This window comes from Orycteropus afer, unplaced genomic scaffold (assembly GCF_000298275.1).
Source record: "Orycteropus afer afer isolate SDZICR_OR568_19922 unplaced genomic scaffold, OryAfe1.0 scaffold00162, whole genome shotgun sequence".
In the NCBI taxonomy this organism is placed as follows: domain Eukaryota; kingdom Metazoa; phylum Chordata; class Mammalia; order Tubulidentata; family Orycteropodidae; genus Orycteropus; species Orycteropus afer.
The window spans coordinates 1456179-1475801 of NW_006921749.1; the positions used below are offsets into that span (position 1 = coordinate 1456179).

General features: G+C 35.9%; 1 protein-coding gene across 1 annotated transcript in view; it reads left to right on the forward strand.

Moving 5' to 3' along the window:
* Positions 1 to 19623, forward strand: part of KIAA1109 (KIAA1109 ortholog) — a 311628-nt gene that overhangs the window by 92756 nt on the left and 199249 nt on the right. The window contains exons 19-25 of the mRNA XM_042781736.1: positions 1263 to 1490; positions 2263 to 2400; positions 5640 to 5819; positions 8499 to 8627; positions 9366 to 9485; positions 11147 to 11427; positions 14171 to 14421. Of these exons, the coding sequence (XP_042637670.1) occupies positions 1263 to 1490; positions 2263 to 2400; positions 5640 to 5819; positions 8499 to 8627; positions 9366 to 9485; positions 11147 to 11427; positions 14171 to 14421 (1327 nt within the window). The remainder of the gene's footprint in view (positions 1 to 1262; positions 1491 to 2262; positions 2401 to 5639; positions 5820 to 8498; positions 8628 to 9365; positions 9486 to 11146; positions 11428 to 14170; positions 14422 to 19623) is intronic.

The window sequence follows — 19623 nt, forward strand, 5'->3', positions numbered from 1 at the left end:
AGGAACAAATATTTAGGCTAGTAATAGTTAACTGACAGAGTTAACAGTGTTGGCAGGAATATTTTAACAACTTTTCATTACTGCTGACAAGTCAAATAGGCAAAATTTAGATTCAGAATCAATTGGAAGGAAAAAGAATTTCAACTAAAACTCAATTTAAATTTAGTTTTAAAACATCCAAAAGAAGTGAGAATATTAATGGTTGAAACATTCCAGCATAAAAGACCAAGATGAGTATGTGAGAGGAAGTTTTGATAACTATTGATAACATATACTTTTATCTCATCAGTAACCAAAATTGGACATTTATATTGAAATGATTAAAACATTCTTAGTAAATATTGCAACCAGAATATGAGATTTAGCATATTTAGCTAATTGGATTACATACTTTGGACATGTTATCAGGAGGGACCAGTCCCTGGAGAAGGACACCATGCATGCTTGGTAGAAGGTCAGTGAAAAAGAGGAAGACCTTCAATGAGATGAAGTGACACAGTGGCTATAATAGTGAGCTCAAACATAGCAATGATTGTGAGGATGGCTCTGGACTGGGCAGTGTTTCGTTCTGTTCTGTTTTGCATAGGGTTGCTGTGAGTTGGAACTGACTCCATGGCACCTAACAACAGCAACAACAAAAGAATTCATTTTCATTAAATTGATCTGCTTCCTCTAAAGGATGTCCTGGATACTGTCACAGAACTCTTGAGAAACAGATGGAAAACCACTGACCATAGATCTTCAAAGATACCTTCTAGGACCTGAATTACAAGTTTTTCCTAGCATTGGGTAGTTTTGTAATGAAGTTTTGCTATCAACTTCTGTAACTTTTTTTTTCTTAAACATATGCTTACTAAGGAGCTAAGTGTAAGTCTTGAATATATATATATATATATACTTTTGTGTGTATGTATTTCATTTTAAGGAAATAGACCTGATGTTTTTTTATTAAATACAACAGATTAAGGAATACTTGGTTTACAAATTTAGGGCTCTTCCAAACCAAAAACCAAATTCACTGCCATCAAGTCAGATCTGACTTATAGCGACCCTTCCTTGGGTTTCCAAGGCAGTATCACTATGGAAGTAGATTGCCCAACCTTCCTTCTGAGGAGTGGCCAGTGGGTTTGAACCACCAGCCTTCTGGTTAGCAGTCAAGTGCTTTAAGCACTACACCACCAGAGCTCCTTTAGGACTCTTAGGTGAAAGTTTATTATTATTTTCTCTTTTGATAGCAGTTTGTTTTTTCTTAATATTTATAGGAAAATTACTTTGGGGAAGATGACATGTATATGGATTTTGAAGAGGTTATTTCTAGTCCTGTTCTTTCACTGTCAACGTCATCCAGCTCTGGGTGGACTGCTGTTGGAGTTGAAAATGACAGAAAGGAAAATGAAAGTTCAGCCAAATTAGTTCATCCACTTTCTTTGCGTCCTTGGGATATTACCGTGCTTGTTAATTTGTACAAAGTTCATGGGAGTCTTCCTGTTGTAAGTATCTACATATCAGAATAGCCTAGAGTATATTATAAAATCCACATAGTATAGGAGACTATGACTATATATGTATATGTATGCACACAAGCACTTATTAAAAAGTTATAGACTCAAGAACTTCTAAAATTACTTTTACTTTCATAAAGCTAACTTTATTTTCTATTTTTATTGTTTTAATTTTATTCTTTTCTGTTCTGTGTAACTTTTTAGAACATTTTATCTTGATGTTGAATTGTTGAGTTATAGTTAACCTGATAGATATTCTAGAACTTATATTTCCTTACCCTTTATCTTCAGACACTATACTAATTTGGGGTCTTTTGGTGGACCTATTACAAAATTCATTTCTAGGAGGTTCACCTTGGAGGTTGAATTGTGTCAGGCATGTTGGCTCTGCACTGTATCCTTATTCCCTCTAAGGATGCCCCTTGGACCTGCTGGGCTTGAAATGAGATTATCTTGCACTGAAGGGCCCAGGGACTTTTGAGCCAGGCCAGATAGGCAGGGAATGGCCCTAGAGCATTGTGGAGCATACAGGCTATATGTCATGAACCCAGGATTGCACACCAGAGAAGTCACTGCTGGTGACCTGTGCAGCTGTCCTTGTTGGGGTACAGAATAGTTATTTTTTTGTCTGTAAACATTATTTATTATTTTTAAAGATTCACAGTCAGCTAATCATGATAAGTGTAATTTTTATTTTCTTATACTTCCTTAATCTTTACTTTTTCTGTATCTTAATTTTGGCATTTTGTTTGCCTTGTAGCATGGGACTACTGATGGTCCTGAATGCCCTACAGCTTTCTTGGAAAGACTGTGTTTTGAAATGAAAAAAGGATTTAGGGAGACCATGCTACAACTAGTCCTGTCACCCCTGAATGTGTTTGTCAGTGATAACTATCAGGTAATGTGAAGATAAGTTTATATGAAAATTTAGGGATTTATTTTTTATATTTATGGGGTCAAAACAGTGTATTAGCTTCTGTATATGGAAAAAAAAAAAACAACTCACTGCCATCAAGTCATTTCCAACTCATAGTGACCCCCATTGGGTTTTTGAGGCTGTAAATTTTTATGGGAAGTAGATTGCCCAGTCTTCTTTCCATGGAGCAGCTGGTGGGTTTGAACCACTGACAACTTGATGGCAGTCTGTGAAACATATAGCTTTTTAAATTAGAGATTTTTAATTTAACTATTAAGTTTTCTGAATACGTATGAGAGAGAGACAAATAGATAATAGGGAGTTGATAATGAATTGTGTTTTACAAAAGCTCAAGATTTGTTTTTGCTGCTCTCTTTTGCTAAAATGTCCAAACAATTGGAAATTCTGTATCTTTTGTTTTTAGAAACAGAAAGAAATACTCTATAACTTTTCATATATTTATAGAAGGGAAAAACTAATTGTATAAAAACTGCTGATACTTTTTGTAAAAATCACAGCATGCATATTAGTATTAACCAGCTCCATGTTGGGAAAAGTTGGAAACAGGTAAACATAACTAATGTCAGTGAATTGTACACATGAAGAATGCTGAAATGGCAAAAAAAAAAAAAAAAAAATTGTTACATGTATATTTAAACCACAATAAATTTTAAAAAAAAAAAAAAGTTTTTTTTTTTAATGCCAAAATGGCTTATCTTGGCACCTACCACTACGTTAGGACCCCTTTCCCTACTTTGGAGGAGCTCTGGTGGCGTTGTGGGTAAGGCATTTGGCTGCTAACCTCAAGGTCAGCAGTGCAAATCCACCAGCTGCTGCACTGGAGGAAGATGAGATGATCTACTTCCATAAAGACTTACAGCCTTAGAAACGCAGTGGGGTTGCTATGAGGCAAAATCAACTCGATGGCAGTGGGTGGTGGTGGTTCTTCACTTTTAGTCAAATGTGTGCTTTAGAAGTATAAACTGATTTTAATGTAAGGCTAAATAAAATTATAAACAGAAAGATGAATATAACACCCAAAGATCATCAGATTTGCTTGTTCTTCTGGCAGTCCATGGTATTTTCCATATTCTTTGCCAACACCCCAACTTAAAAGCATCAACTCTTTGATCTTCCTTATTCATTGTCCAGCTTTTACGTGCATATGAGATGATTGAAAATACTATGGCTTGGGTTAGGTGCACCTTAGTCGTCAAAGTGACATCTTTGCTTTTCAGTGCTTTAAAGCATTGCAGCAGATTTGCCCTGTGGAATGTCATGTCTGATTTCTTGAGTGCTGCTTCCAAACAGTCATTAAAAAGACAGAAAAGGAAGAAAAGACCAAAATGGATATCAGAAGAAACTTTGAAACTTGGCTCATGAATGGAGAGTAACTAAAGTGAATAGAAAAAATGGTAAAGTAGAAGTTCTGAACAGAAGATTTCAAAGGGCAACTTGAGAAGACAAAGTATTATAAATAAATATACAAAGAAAATCAAAAGGGAAGAACACACATAACATCTCTCAATGTTAAAGAATTGAAGAAAAAAATTTAATTCTTAAGTTGCGATATTGGAGGATTCTATGAAAATAGCAGCTCTGGTGATATAGTGCCTAACTAGAACCACCAGCCACTCCCAGAAGGAAGACTGGGCAATCTACTTCCGTAGAGATACCACTTCAGAAACTTAAGGAGGGGTCACTATGAGTTGAAATCGACTTGATGGCAGTAAGTTTGGTTTGGTTTTTGATGGGCAAAATATTGAATGATGCAAGAAGCAACAGAAAGAGGATGGAAGGAATACACGTCACTGTACCAAAAATAATTGGTCAACGTTCAGCCATTTCAGAAGGTAGCATATGATCAAGAACTGATGGTATTGAAGGAAGAAGTTCACTAAAGGAATGACGAAAAACTCCATTCCCATTGAGATGTTTCAACAAACATGCAACTCTGGATGCGTTCAACAGAATGCATTCAACAGATGCATTCTGGAAGAGCCCTCCTGTTTATGCCAAGAAATTTAGAAGACAGTTACTTGGACAGTCGACTGGAAGTTGACTCATACTGAGTCGAAACTGATTTGAAAGCACCTAACAAGAAAGCGTACACGGATTTTTGATTGATGTGTATTTTAAGGATATTAGATGTTATCTAAGAAAGTGACATTGAATTTCCATTTTTAAAAGATCTCTGTGGTTGTTTGTGAAAGTATAGAGCATAGAGATGTAAATGTGACTACAGGCAGGCCATAAGAAGCATATTGCAAATATTTGGACCAGTGGAGATGGAAGGAATTCAGTTCATTTGAGGGAGATTGGAAAGTAGGTTCAAAAAACGTAATGACTGATGGGTAGAACATTTCTAAAATTACTTGATTCTTTATTTCTTATCATGTTCTCTGAAACTACTGTTCCACAGAACACCTTTTAGGACATATCCTCTATCTCTTTGAATAGTCTTAGAAGTTTTCTCTTTGAAATGTATACTGCTTTTTAACAGTGAGTATATACTTATTCTCTTAGTTAAAAGTATTTGTTCCTCCTGTATGTATAGTCTTCAAAATCTGTATGGAAGTTGGCTTTCTCTCTTCAGTGCTTCATTTTATGGTCATAATGGTGTTTGTTGGTCCCTGTTATTTTTTTTGTTTTTAGTATTTCGATCTTAATATTCTTAACTTTCCTACGAAAAGGTTGGTCTCTTATATTCTCTGTCAGCTAGTGTACTAGTTTGTTTTTACTTACAGAAACAGTCACCGGTCATATGAGATCTGCATACTTTTTAGGATTTGGCTATCTTGCTTTGTAGTTGAGCTCTAAAGAAGCTTAATTCAGACTTTTATGGGTCTAAGGTTGTGTTAGGAGCTTATGGATTCTAAAATCTTATTTTCTAGAAAGCATAGTTTTTCCTGTTCATCTCTGGAGGGCCATCCCAAAACAAAACAAAAGCCACAGCCATCGAGTTGTTCAGATTCGTTGTGACCCTATAGGACAGAGTAGACCTGCCCTATGGAGTTTCCAAGGCTTCAAACCTTTATAAAAACAGACTGCCCCATCATTCTCCCACTGAGCGGCTGGTGGGTTGAACCACCAGACTTGTGATTAGCGTCTCAGTGCTTTAACCACAGCACCACCGGAGTTCCTTCTGGAGGGGCAAAGCAGCTAGAAATTAAAATATGATTTTTTTGTACTTCTTACAGTCTCAATGTTATTGTTTTCAGCAGCGACCTTCTGTGGATGAAGTACTCAGGGAAGGTCACATCAATTTGTCAGGTCTGCAGCTGAGAGCACATGCTATGTTCTCAGCAGAAGGTCTTCCTTTGGGAAGTGATTCCTTAGAATATGCATGGCTAATTGATGTGCAGGCTGGAAGCCTTACAGCTAAGGTCACAGCACCACAGGTATGGATTCTCATCACATTGTCCCCTGCCTTATTTTCTCTTCCTTTCCTTACCCCTTTCCCAAAGAGTAACTTGTGTGTTGACTATGAATATACATTGTGTTTTTTGCTAATGGCTTTCTGATTGACAGGCAACCTTTGTTTTTTTTTTCATTAGAAGCCATTCTTGTTATTCAGAATGTTCTTGGCCAACATAGCCAAGTCAGAGACAAGTTTCACTTTCCTGAACCACATATAATTGATTGGTATATCATTACCACCACCAGTTAGCATCAAATTGATTCCAACTCATGGTGACCTCATATATGTCAGAGCAGAACTGTGCTCCACAGGGCTTTCAATGGCTAATTATTTTGGAAGCTGATCATTAGGCCTTTCTTCTGAGATACGTCTTAGTGGACTTGAACCTTCAACCTGAGTGCAATAACCATTTGTACCACCCAGGAACTTCGTAATGATATATCAAGAATTCAAGAATTTCTTTGGGAAAAAACTCAGAATGAGAACTCTTCCAGAAGTGATTGTTGTTGTTGTTATGTGCCATTGAGTCAGACCCAACTCATAGCAACCCTCCTTGGGTTTCCAAGGCAGTATCACTACGGAAGTAGATTGCCCCATCTTCCTTCCGAGGAGTGGCTAGTGGGTTTGAACCGCCAGCCTTTTGCTAACCAATGTAACATTTAAATTATATTAGCATTTCACTGTTGGAACATCATTTTTTTTCTAATACATGCAATAATTTTCTAAGAACTTTGCCTTCTTATGTGTTTCTTAAGTACAATTTGAAGTAACCCTTATGATGCTAAAGGAGCCCTGGTGGCACACTGGTTAAGTGCTCGGCTTCTAACTGAAAGATCAGTGGTTCAAACCTACCAGCCACTCCACAAGAGAAAAGACCTGACAGTCCCATGAAGAGTACTGCCTAGGAAACCCTCTCAGGCAGTTCTGCTGTACGTTATAGGGTCACTATGAGTTGGAATTGACTCAACAGCACACAACAACTTATGATGCTAAGGCAGACTACTTTATTTGTCATGTCCCAAAGCAAGGTAACATCTTTTATACCTGCTATTAACGATGTAACTTTTGGTTTAAAAAAAGAAAAAATGAATTGATTGGTAAATAAATCTGGTCCAGAGATTCTAGGTGTGATCTTCTTGGATCATTGTCCCCTCTGCCTTTATCAGAAACCTTAAGGATTATTTGCTTTTAGACCTGGACTATTAAAATTTAGTTGAATAGCTATACTCCTATAACATTTCACTCATAGAGTTATATATTTATGATAATGTGAATGCTTATTTTGGCATTTCAAAAAACTGGAACATGGTAGAAATGTGCATACTCAGTTTTGATAAACAGTTACAGAATGGCTATCAGGCACATATATTACTAGTAAGTAGTGGCAACGGAAGGCAAATAAAGAATGTAGAGACCTTGTTTACCAGAAAGAAGTTTTCAGAGGACAGCAAAAATTAAGATTCTAGAAACCGCTGGAAAATGAATGGGATTCAAAAAAGATATCTGGGAATTGAATGAGATTTCAGTATAAGATGAATATATAAAATGAATGGAAAAAGAATATTCAGTGTTCTTTGGCCTTGTAATTATTCTCTTCTTGTCATTCCCTTCTCCTATCCATAAATATTGAGAGAAAGATTGAGCAATCTACTTTCATAGTGATACTGCCTCCGAAACCCAAGGAGGGGTAGCTATGAGTCAGATCCGACTTGACAGCAGTGAGTTATCCCTAAATATACAAGTAAAAACTGAAACACATAACAAAGCAGCTTGTTCGATAGGAAGTAATTAAAGCATACTGACCCTGAAAGACTGGATAAAATTCCTTTACTCTAAGGCATGCTATAATCATGTATGTTTATAAATTGCCCTAATTAAAAAATGAAACATTTTTCTTTCTATAATAAAATCTTGGCATCATTGTTTCTCTAGGTGCTGTTAATGTTATTCTATTCTTTGTATGCTTTAAAGATGAAATTTATGTTTTCTAAAAGCTTAAATTACAGACTTTTTGGAGGGATGTATAACCATCCCTCGTATTTTTATTGTTAAGAAGTCTAATCAGTTATAAAATTAAGGGCTTTTCTTTAACCCAAGATTTGATTACTTAAGAATTGATATATGGTTAATTAAGTTCTTTATTTACAAATTTACATTTTAAACAAATGACTTTAACCATCAAAATACCTAGTTTTCCAAAATGGTTGCTCAGTGTGATACTCAAAATTTCACAGCAATGCTTGCTTTAGTAGTAGGTAGAGAATTTTAGATGCTTTTCTATCCAGTAGATTCTAATTAGTCTTAAAAAAAGAAAAGCATTCTCAAGGCTATGCCTTTTCTTTTTTTAAGACTAATTAAAACATAGCCTTGAGAATTACTTGCTTTAGAAGCTACTGAAATAGAATATATCTGTAAAAATAAGCTTTTATTTTGGTAGTACATTTTGTCATTCACAAGTGAAAAATAGCAGAAGCTTATAAATGATGTCAAGGTAGAAAAATCAGGATATTGACTAACAACAAGTAGATTATGTAGCAGTAGGTATAAGACAGCTTTTGGGTCCTTTCAAGCTGTGTTAATATCCTTAATCCGCTTTTGAACTCTGAACACTTGTTTACAATACTAACAGTGTTGTCACCCTGTCACTGGTTATTTGTAGTTGGCATGTCTCTTGGAGTGGGGACAGACATTTATATTTCATGTGGTATGTCGGGAGTATGAATTGGAAAGACCAAAGTCAGTAATAATATGTCAGCATGGAATTGATCGTCGATTTTGTGAATCCAAGGTACGTTAATAAATATGTTAGCAGTATTATAAACATTTATGAAATTTCTAAAATGAAAGATTATTTGAGATATCAGCTTTAAATCAAGTGCACATAGCCAGGAAGTAAACACTACAGTTCTATGTTTTTCTTTAATAAAATTATTTTGTAAGTTCTTAGCCAGTTATTATAAATGTTTAAAATATGAGCCAATTATTAAAATATACATATTCAGAGATAAATGGAGATATTATAAAAAGTTGTATCTTTTACATTTATACTGTTAACACTCATGTCTTATGTATCATTATACTTGTACCTTAGGATATGGCTATATATTTATATAGAAAATTTGGAAATTGAAGCAAGGGGAAGGTTAAATTCCTTTCATGACATGGTTTGCAGAACACTCTGGAACATACCTGTTCTCCTAAATTGTAACATTGCTTACTTATCAAAATCACAACCTTAACTATTCATTTTGAGTCTCAATAATAAATTATATGTGTATTCTGTCAATTATATTAACCTTTTTGAATGAAAATGGTTACTTATGATTAGTTTTTTAATTGTTAACAATTTAATTGCTGATACCTTCATTTACTATTATAAAAAATAAATTTAAGCTATTGATTTTTAAAAATAAAGTGTATATATAACCAGAATTTTATTTGTTTATTTACATAAATAGACATATTCAAGTACCAAAATAATAATTTGGTTATGATGAATTAAATGTGCAATTCCTTTTCATTTTAGTTGAGTTGCATTCCTGGGCCTTGTCCAACTTCAGATGATTTGAAATACACTATGACTCGTTTAGCAGTAGATGGAGCTGATATTTATATTGTGGAGCATGGGTGTGCTACAAATATAAAGGTAAATGTAGTTTTTCCTTTTTACCACACCAAATTTTCATTTCTTGAAATACAATACTTGCTTATAGTTTGCCTTCTCACAGAATACAGGCAGTCCCAGAATTCCAGTTGAGATTTGTTCCTAACTATGTCTTTTAGAATTTATCAGAGCTTCAGACTGGTTCTGCCCAGTTCAGTCATGGCCAAAGAAGCATCACTGGAACAGACCTGAATTTTTAAAGTAGAACCAGAAAGATAGGCAGAACAGGAAAATTATGGGTTGAAGCCTTGGCAGAAACTAAATCTCCCTTTTATAGAAGGGCAGTGTATGTGTTTCATAGCAACCAAATCTCTTGTCCTTGGATTTTGAGCACAGTCTGAAGTAGCAGTGTCCTGCTCAAAGATGGCAGCTGACCACACTGCTTTCAGTGTGTGTTGCTCTCGTACAATCCTGCCAGTCATAAAGTTTCATGCATCAGCCTCCTGAAGGGGCTCAATACAGTTCTTCCGAGTCTTCCATTCCAGGGCTCCGACCCATAATTTTTCCCATTCCAGGTACAGTGCCAAATCTGCCAAATTGTAAAACCTCGAGTCTGTTCATGTTTGTCTTCATTGGCCATGACAGAACTGGTTTAAGAGGCAAGTAGGAGTTGTCCTATAGGATATTTTTAACCTGGGGACTGCCTGTACTACAAAATTTTAAGAGGTGCTTTCCATATTTTACTTACCTATGTTGTCTTCCATTATTCTTTTTAAGCATACTTTTACTGTTTTTACTCTAACTAAATTGCTTTATGGCTGAATTATAAACTAATATGTGTTTGTATAGCAAGGATGTAAATTGGTAGCATTTTTAAAAGATTTGATCTTGAATGCTTTCAGATTTTATGCATTTATATTTCCTATCTGGCTTCTGAAAACATTTGCCACCTCTGCTGTATGGGTTATCATTTAAAATCTTGTTAAGTTTTAACAACTCATCTAACGTTTCTTTCCTTCTTCTCTATTGAACTTTTCATCTTATTCTCTTATTTCTTATTAAATATTTAATTATTTGTATTCTATTGTTGGACTTACTATTTCAGTTCCCCTCCTTTCTTTTTCCTTTGTCTTTCCGCATTTTGCCTTTCCTTTTTCATTACCATTGTCATTTGTTCTTCTTTCCCTTCTGTCCTTCTTCTGCCTACCTTTTCCTCTTTACAAAATGAACCATGTATTCTGTAGCTTATTCCAGAGCTTTGAATTGGTTCTTCCCAGTTCAGTCATGGCTGACAAAGTGAAAGTGGAACAGACTCAAATTTGTACATTGTGGGTATACTGAAACAATAACTGTAACAAGAAAAATTGCTGGTCAGTACCATTCTAGAAACTTAATCTCCTTCCTAGAAAACAAGGGCAGCATGTGTGTTGCATAGCAACCAAATCTTTGGACCGGCACTATCCAAACAATGGTTCCCAGTTTAAATATGGTGGCTAACTGTTTCGCTTTGTAGGTCTGTTGCTCTCCACAGTCCTGGCAGTAATCTAGTTGGTATACTCACATTTTACACATTCAGGTCTGTTCCAATTTCACTGCATCAGCCAGGAGAGAACTGGTTTAACTGGTTAACACCTCTAGGTTATTCTATGTTACTTAAAAATACAAAAATTATATTTTGTTTCATTTTCTTCATTCAACTTTAGATGGGTGCAATTCGGGTTGCAAACTGTAATCTCCACAATCAGTCGGTTGGGGAAGGAATAAGTGCTGCAATTCAGGATTTTCAAGTGAGACAATACATTGAGCAATTAAATAATTGCAGAGTTGGACTCCAGCCTGCAGTGCTACGGAGGGCCTATTGGCTTGAAGCTGGGTCAGCCAATTTAGGACTTATTACTGTTGATATTGCATTAGCTGCTGATCATCATTCTAAACATGAGGCACAAAGACATTTCTTAGAAATTCATGATGCCAGAACTAAGAGGTAAGTGAAAATTTTAAGAATGCATTACAGGGTAAGATGGTAAATCTAGATGATTATAGAAGAAACTCTACTGTTAGGAATAAGTGAAGAACATTTCAAATAATGGCTTAATATGATTGTACTGCTACATCTCAGTGGGACGTGTAAGGACCTGATATTTAAGGACACACATTATATCTTTCTTCTCTGGTGATGGTGTGGTTGCTGGAAATCACATTATTTTCTGATGTGTTTCTAAGCCTATACTATACCTATATCTATATATCTATGTCAACAGTGAAACAAGTTTAAAGTACTCATATCCCGGTAACATTTTATAAAGCACTATCCTTTCTCACTCACTCTGGCCCTCTACTTCCTGTTCATTATTCCTACAACCCACCATTATTACCAACACTTACTCTGTAAAATTCCTTTTGTGGGCCTTCAGAACTGCAGGAAGATTTTTTAAGGGTACATAGACCTGTTCCCATTGGTACTCAAGAAATCATTATATTTGCCTTTTTAAAATTTGCCAGAGCATATTATTGAATCTCACTTAGTTTTAAAAAGACAGTATGACCTCTTCCATCCTCACCTACGCCATTTAAAGTAAGTACATGTTGTTGTTGTTATGTGCCGTCGAGTCGGACCCAACTCATAGCGACCCCTCCTTGGGTTTCCGAGACAGTATCACTATGGAAGTAGATTGCTCAGCCTTCCTTCCGAGGAGTGACTGGTGGGTTAGAACCGCCAACCTCTCGTTAGCAGTCAGGTGCCTCAGGCACCACACCACCAGAGCTCCTTCCACTATGCACTAACTATCTCACTGCTGTAGCGACCCCTCCTTGGGCTTCCAAAGCGGAATCTCTAAGGAAGTAGATGGCCCAGTCTTCCTTCCGAGGAGTGGCTGGTGGGTTTGAACCACCAGCCTTCTGGTTAGCAGTCAAATGCCTTCGGCACTAGGTCTCCTTAAATATTGTATAGGGCATACTTATTTGCTAAATCTTGCAACCTTATCTCTAAATCTCATGGGGTGACACAAAGGGATGGATGCCTGCACACACAGTGAGTTGTGTTATGGGGAGGAACACTGAGTAAGGGAATCTACTTCTTTTATAGTAAACGGAAGCAGCGTTGTTCTTTTCCAGGCTGAAACATTTCCTCATCCCTCAAAGTTGCCTGCTGCAAACACACCCTGAGAAATGGCCTAGGCAGAGTAGTCAGAGCCTGCATTCTGAGCATACCCAGTAAAAACACACCAGGATGTTTAGGGGCTCATCATGGTGGATTGCATCTCCCTACATGATCTTCAGCTTTGACTGCTTTTGTGAATATTAGATTGCTAGGAGTTTTTCAGAAAATATATATGCATTCCTGATATTACTGGAAAAGCTACCCGCCTTATAAGCCGTTAGGTTCATTAGATTAGTATTTAAGTGTAGTCCCAAAGCCTGCAGCATCAGGAGCTCCTGGAATATTATTAGAAATTTACATAATCAGGCCCTGCCCAGACCTACTCAATCAGAAAGTCTGGGTGCAGCACCGCAGTCTATAGTTTAACAAGCTCTCCAGGTGATCTAGTGCAAACTGAAGTTGAGAATTAGTCATTAGATTATGTAAAATTAGGGAAGAGGAGCTAACATTTGTAGTGTAAGTATGATGGTAGTCCAGATTTTGCATCTGATACTTTACTTCATCACTTCATTCTCACAGCGGTATATGTGTATGATTTTCCCTTCCCCTCCTTTGGTGTTCAGTGTTCTGTGTTAAACCAGAAGTCCACAATTTAATCTAAATCATTTGTATGACTGTTTATGTGGTAAGTAGTGTAGAAGAATGTATTTGCATTCAATGACAATTTTTTTTCTCAAGCTCCTAACTACTTTTTCACTGCAATCTTGTATGTCATTTAATGAGATTAAATTATATAAAACTGTCATTTTATAAATGAGGAAACTGAGGCTCAGAGATGTTAACTAACTTGTTCAATGTTCTAAAGCTAATAAGTAGCATAACTGGAGTTTGAACCTACGTTTAGCTGACTCCAAAGCCATGCTTTCTGCTGAACTTTTTGCTGTACAAAATAATTCTATGAAGTACAAGATGGCCTTTTATTTTGATAGTTCTTAAATTATCATTGCTGAATGACTAAATTTTGATTTTTTTTTTAAAATAGAAAAGTGATTTGAAATTGATACTATCTAGTTGAAGTAATACCTCAAAAAAAACCCAAAAAGACTGAAAAATATATATTTGGATCACTTGCTCAGAGCCTGAAGAATTTTGCATGCATTTTCTACCATTGTCTCTATTGTTAATATCTCATTTGTAGTTCTTATTTTAGTGAAGTGGAACTAGATCATTTTTTTTTCTCTAGAATATAAGGTGGTACATTATTTTGGTTTCATTGATAGACAATCTCTTACCACTTATTTATAGTAATTTGGTATATTAAATTTGTCATTAACATATCCTCTGAAATGCTAAAAAAATAAGGTCTCTTAAACCATATATATTTCAGCATAATATAGTTTAATCTATTTATAGATTAATATCTTAAAATTGTAATATTTTTGACAGTATTTATTGGTGTTTATAAATTGGATTTAGCAGTCTGATTTTCATGTTTTCTTGTTTTAACTCTTTGTTTTTATATAGATGTACACTGTATTTTTATTACTGTTCCTTCATATTTCTATCTCACCTTGGTAAGACTTTCCTGTTCTTGTTTTTTGTTTGTTTTGTTTTGGGTTCCATTTAGGTTGTGGTTTCTGTGGCCAGATGATACCCTGAAGAATAAGAGGTGTAAGAATAAGTGTGGTTGTCTTGGTGGTTGCAGATTTTTTGGTGGCACAGTAACTGGCCTAGATTTCTTCAAACTTGAAGAGTTGACACCTTCCAGTAGCTCTGCATTTTCAAGTACAAGTGCAGAGTCTGATATGTATTATGGACAGTCACTTTTACAGCCTGGAGAATGGATTATTACTAAAGAAATTCCTAAAATTATAGATGGTAATAAAACATGTTATTTTGTCACTTGTGCTAATCTTTCATTATCTTCACCCCTCACCATTCTGAAAGAAGCTCAGTTTTACTTTGTTCAACCCAATTAATTATTTTGAGTAGTCTTGTGAGTAGAATTCAGTGTAATTCACTTTTGTTTTGCAGGTGACTTAACTAACGCCAGGTAAGAATAGAAAGTTTTTCAGGTCCACTATTCAGATCTCCTGTTGTTGATTTGGTTTACTTTTTTAGCCAAGCTTATTCTAAATATTTCCTCATATATCATTATTTCCTATAACCCATCTTTCAGTATATACTTAGAATAGCTGTGCTTCAAAGTAAAGTTGTTTTAGCAGCTGAGTTTTATAAATGGACTTATCAGCAGTAATATATCTGTGCCCATGTTACCAACTGTTTTTGCAAAATATTTTGTAATGACTATTTTCATTGTCACTGGAAACTGAACTTGTTAACAAGATAAATCCGCTCCTTCTTTAGTCCATTGAGGATAACTTTGCAAATACACTAACTTGATATTAGCAGTGAATGATGGCTTTAGATGTATCTAATGTTATTTCTCTAAAGACTTTAGAAATCAGTTTTCCTTTGGGTTTCTTTGTTGTGCATCCCTACAGTTACATGCAGTATACACTGGTTAAATTTGAAAACATTAATTTAGCTCTGCCTTTGTCAGTAGACAGAAATGGGAAAGAAATAGTTTAAGGGTTTATCAGATTGATTTCCCATGTATAGGTGCTCTTAGAGGAAAGAATAAGCCTATATATGCCAAATTCCTGTTTAAATGATTTTTTAGTGAATATTATACATAAGCATGCATTATTAATAAAGACTTTGCTTGATTTCTTCAGGTGCATATCAAAATTTGAACTATCACAAACTCAAGGAAAGAAATCTACAGGAAATTTATACATGATGTGAAAAAGAGAGGAGAATAGTAATAAACTCCCTCTCTAACATTGAGCAAAACAAAGCTCATTATTATTATTATACCGTATAATAGGGAGTATCTCCTGGTGATTCCCTCAGGAATGAGTTATAATTGCCATAAATTTCTTGTCCAGGAATGATTAGAATTAGCTCTTTTTAAGTATCTAATTTTTTTATTGCTCTCTGCCAGGAGTTGAGTATAGAATTGAGGAGGGCATGTTGGTAGAACTGAGGGTCTACCTGAAATATCAGTGACCGCTGACCAGTTTACTATCACTTAGAAGTGAATCAAACTCATTTTTTTTTTTCCTATTCTAATTTTCACATTTGTGGTAAGCAAATAGTATTACTTTTATTGTAGTAAGTTTTCTTATCCCTTAAGTTGCTTTGAGAACGACATTCTGTTCAGGAGTTATTTTCTCCTGAAGGAAGATTCCCCTTTGCTCTTAACTTGGTAACACAGGGATGACTGAGGGGTAGGAATGTAAGTAATGGAAGGTGGGTAGGAATTATGGTTTAGATCTAAGCAGCTATAGAACTTTACTTTTATATACCTCCAAAATTTATGCAATACATCACAGAACTCTTATAAAACCCTGAAATAGTGGTGCTTCATTCTAGCTGAATGGTCATTTATTTATTTATTCATTTAAAGCAAAACAACAACAACAACAAAATGTACTGGTATTTTCTGTGTACCAGGCATTGTTATGTGGTGGTGGTGGTTGTTAGGTGCCATTGAGTTGATTTTTACTCATAAAGATCCTATGTAACAACAGAAAGAAGTGCTGCCTGGTTGTGCACCATCCTCACAATCCTTTCTCTACTTGAGCCTATTGTTGCTGCCACTGTGTCAGTCTGCCTCATTGAAGATCTTCCCCTTTTTCTCTGAGCCTCTGCTTTACCAAGTATGATATCCTTCTCCAGGGACTGGTCACTTCTGACCACATGACCAAGTAGGTGAGACAAAGTCTAGCCATTCTCATTTCCAAGGAGCACTCTGGACAGAGTTGTCATTCTTCTGGCAGTCTGTGCTATTCTCACTATTCTTCACCAACACTATAATTCAAAGGCATGTACTCTTCTTTGGTCTTCCTTATTCATTGTCCAGCTTTCTTATGCATATGAAGTGATTGAATGCCATGGCTTAGGTTAAGCTCACCTTAGTCTTGACTTTGCTTCTTAACACTTTAAAGAGGTCTATTGCAGCAGATCCTTTCTGTACAATACAGTATCTGATTTCTTGACTGCTACTTCCATGGGCGTTAACTGTGGATCTAAGTAAAATGAAATCCCTGATAACTTCAATCTTTTCTCCATTTATCATGTATTAATTATTGGTCTAATTGTGAGGATTTTTGTTTTCTTTATGTTGAGGTGTAATCCATACTGCAGTCTTTGATCTTGATCAGTAAGTGCTTCAAGTTATCTTCACTTTCAGCAAGCAAAGTTGTGTCATCTACATATAGTAGATTGTTAATGAGTCTTCCTCCAATCCTGATGCCATGTTCTTCTTCATATAGTCCAGCTTCTTGGATTATTTGCTCATCATTCAGTTTGAATAAGTATGGTGAAAGGATACAACCCTGACACACACGCTTCCTGATTTTACACCATTCAGTATTCCCTTGTTCTGTTTGAAGGACAGCCTCTTGGTGTATGTACAGGTTCCTCATGAGTATGATTAAGTGTTTTAGGATTCCCATTCCTCACGTTGTCCATAATTTGTTTTGATCCACACAGTAAAATGCCTTTGCATAGTCAATAAAATACAGGTAAATGACTTTCTGGTGTTCTTTGCTGTCAGCCAAGATCCATCTGACATCAGCAGTGATACCCCTCATTCTGCGTCCTCTTTTGAATCCAGCTTACATTTATGGAATATATTATTGTTAATATATTGCTGCAACTGTTTTTTAATTATCTTCAGCAAAATTTTATTTGTGTGTGATATTAATCATATTGTTGGATAATTTCCACATTCTGTTGTGTCACCTTTCTTTGGGGTAGGCACAAATATGGGTCTCTTCCAGTCAGTTGGCCAGGTAGCTGTCTTCCAGGTTTCTTGGCATTGATGAGTAAGTACCTACAGCACTGCATCTGTTTGTTGAAACCTCTTAATGGGTATTACATAAATTCCTGGGGGCTTGTTTTGCACCAATTCCTTCAATGCAACTTGGACTTCTTCTTTCAGTACCATTGGTCCTTGATCATATACTCCCTCCTGAAATATTTGAACATCAATCAATTCTTTTTGGTATAGTGACTCTGTGTATTCTTTCCATCTTCTTTTGATACTTCCTGTATCATCCAATATTTTGCCCATCAGTATTGCAATTCAAGGCTTAATTTTTTGTTCAGTTCTTTCAGCTTGAGAAATGCTGAACATGTTCTTCTCTTTTGGTTTTCTAATCCCAGGTCTATGTATTTTTCCATTACAATTCTTTACTTTGTCTTCTAGAGCTGCCCTTTGAAATCTGCTCAGCTCTTTTATCTTGTCGTTTCTTCCATTCACTTTAGGAAGAGCAAGTTTCAGAGTCTATTCTGGCATCTATTTTGGTATTTTCTTTCTTTCCTGTCTTTTTAATGACTGCTTTCTTCTTGTATGATGTTCTCAATGTCATCCCACCACCTGTCTGGTTTTTGGTGTTCACTGCGTCGATTCTTTTCTTCAGCTTATCTCTAAATTCAAGTGGGATATAATCGAGATCATATTTTGACTATTGTGGACTTGTTTTAATTTTCCTCAGCTTCAGCTTGAACTTGCATATGGGCAATTGATGGTCTGTTCCAAAGTCAGCGCCTGGCCCATGGCCCCTTTCCACAGATGTAGTCAATCTGATTCCAGTATATTCTATCTGGTGACAACCACCTGTATAACCAGCATTTATGTTGTTGAAAAAGGTACTTACAAGAAATAAATTGTTGGTCTTCCAAAATTCTGTCATGCGGTGTCTGATGCCATTTCTATCACCAAGGCAATATTTTCCAGCTACTGATGATTCTTCTTTGTTTCCAACTTTCACATTCCATTCACCAATAATCATAAGTACATCTTGATTGCATATTGGATCAATTTCAGACTCCAGTAATTGGTAAAAATATAAAATTTCTTCATCTTTGGCTTTAGTGGTTGAGGTGTAAATTTGAATAGTAGTAGTAGTAACTGGTCTTCCTTTAGGCATATGGATGTTATCCTATCACTGACAGCATTGTACTTCAGCATTGATCTTAAAACATTCTTTTTTATGATGAGTGCCACACCATTCCTCTTCAGTTTGTCATTCCTAGCATAGTAGATTATATGATTGATTCAGAATGGCCAGCACCAGTCCATTTCAGCTCACTATTACCTAGGATATTGATCTTTATGTGTTACATTTCATTTTTGACAACTTCCAATTTTCCTACATTCATAATTTGTACATCCCATGTTGTGATTATTAATGGATATTTACAGCTATTTCTTCTCATTTTGAGTCATGCCACACCAGCACATGGAGTCCCAAAAGCTTTACTCCATCCATGTCATTAAGGTCAACTCTACTTTGAGAAGGCAGCTCTTCTGCAGTCTTATTTTGAGTGCCTTCCAACCTGAGGGGCTCATCTTCTCGCATTGTATCAGACAATGTTTCAGGGCTATTCATAAAGTTTCCTAGTAGTATATCAAACAGTGTTTTACTTCTATCATAAGGCTTTCATTGGCCTATTTTTTGAGAAGTAGATGATCCCTTCCTTCTTCAGAGTGTGTCTTAGTCTGGAAGCTCCACTGAAATCTGTCCACCATGGGTGGACAGCCTCACAGCAACACATAAGCCATCACAGTACAGGAAACTGACAGTTGAGTTCTGGAATATTGTTCTAGATGCTGGAAATACATCATTATTCCTTGAGAAGGATACATAATTACTTATACAGAATCTGACCAGGGTAACCTGAATACAATCAAGAATAAAAAAATAGATAAAATGACAAACATCCTTTAGAAAAAAAATGGCAGGAGGCTTTCATATTTTTCAAAAATGGTCCTGTCATAAAAGACAAAGAAAGAGTAAAAGACTGAGGAAGTGTTACCAGATTAAAGAAAACATGACAACCAAATGTATACGTGGTCCTAGATTAGATCCTGTGTTTGAGGGGGCACTGTGCTTTAAAGGGCATTATCAAGTCAATTGAGAAAATTGAAAAACATGGTAGGTAAAAGTATTGCCAATATTCAGACATGGGTATATGGATGGATAGATGGGTGGACAGGACCTAAAT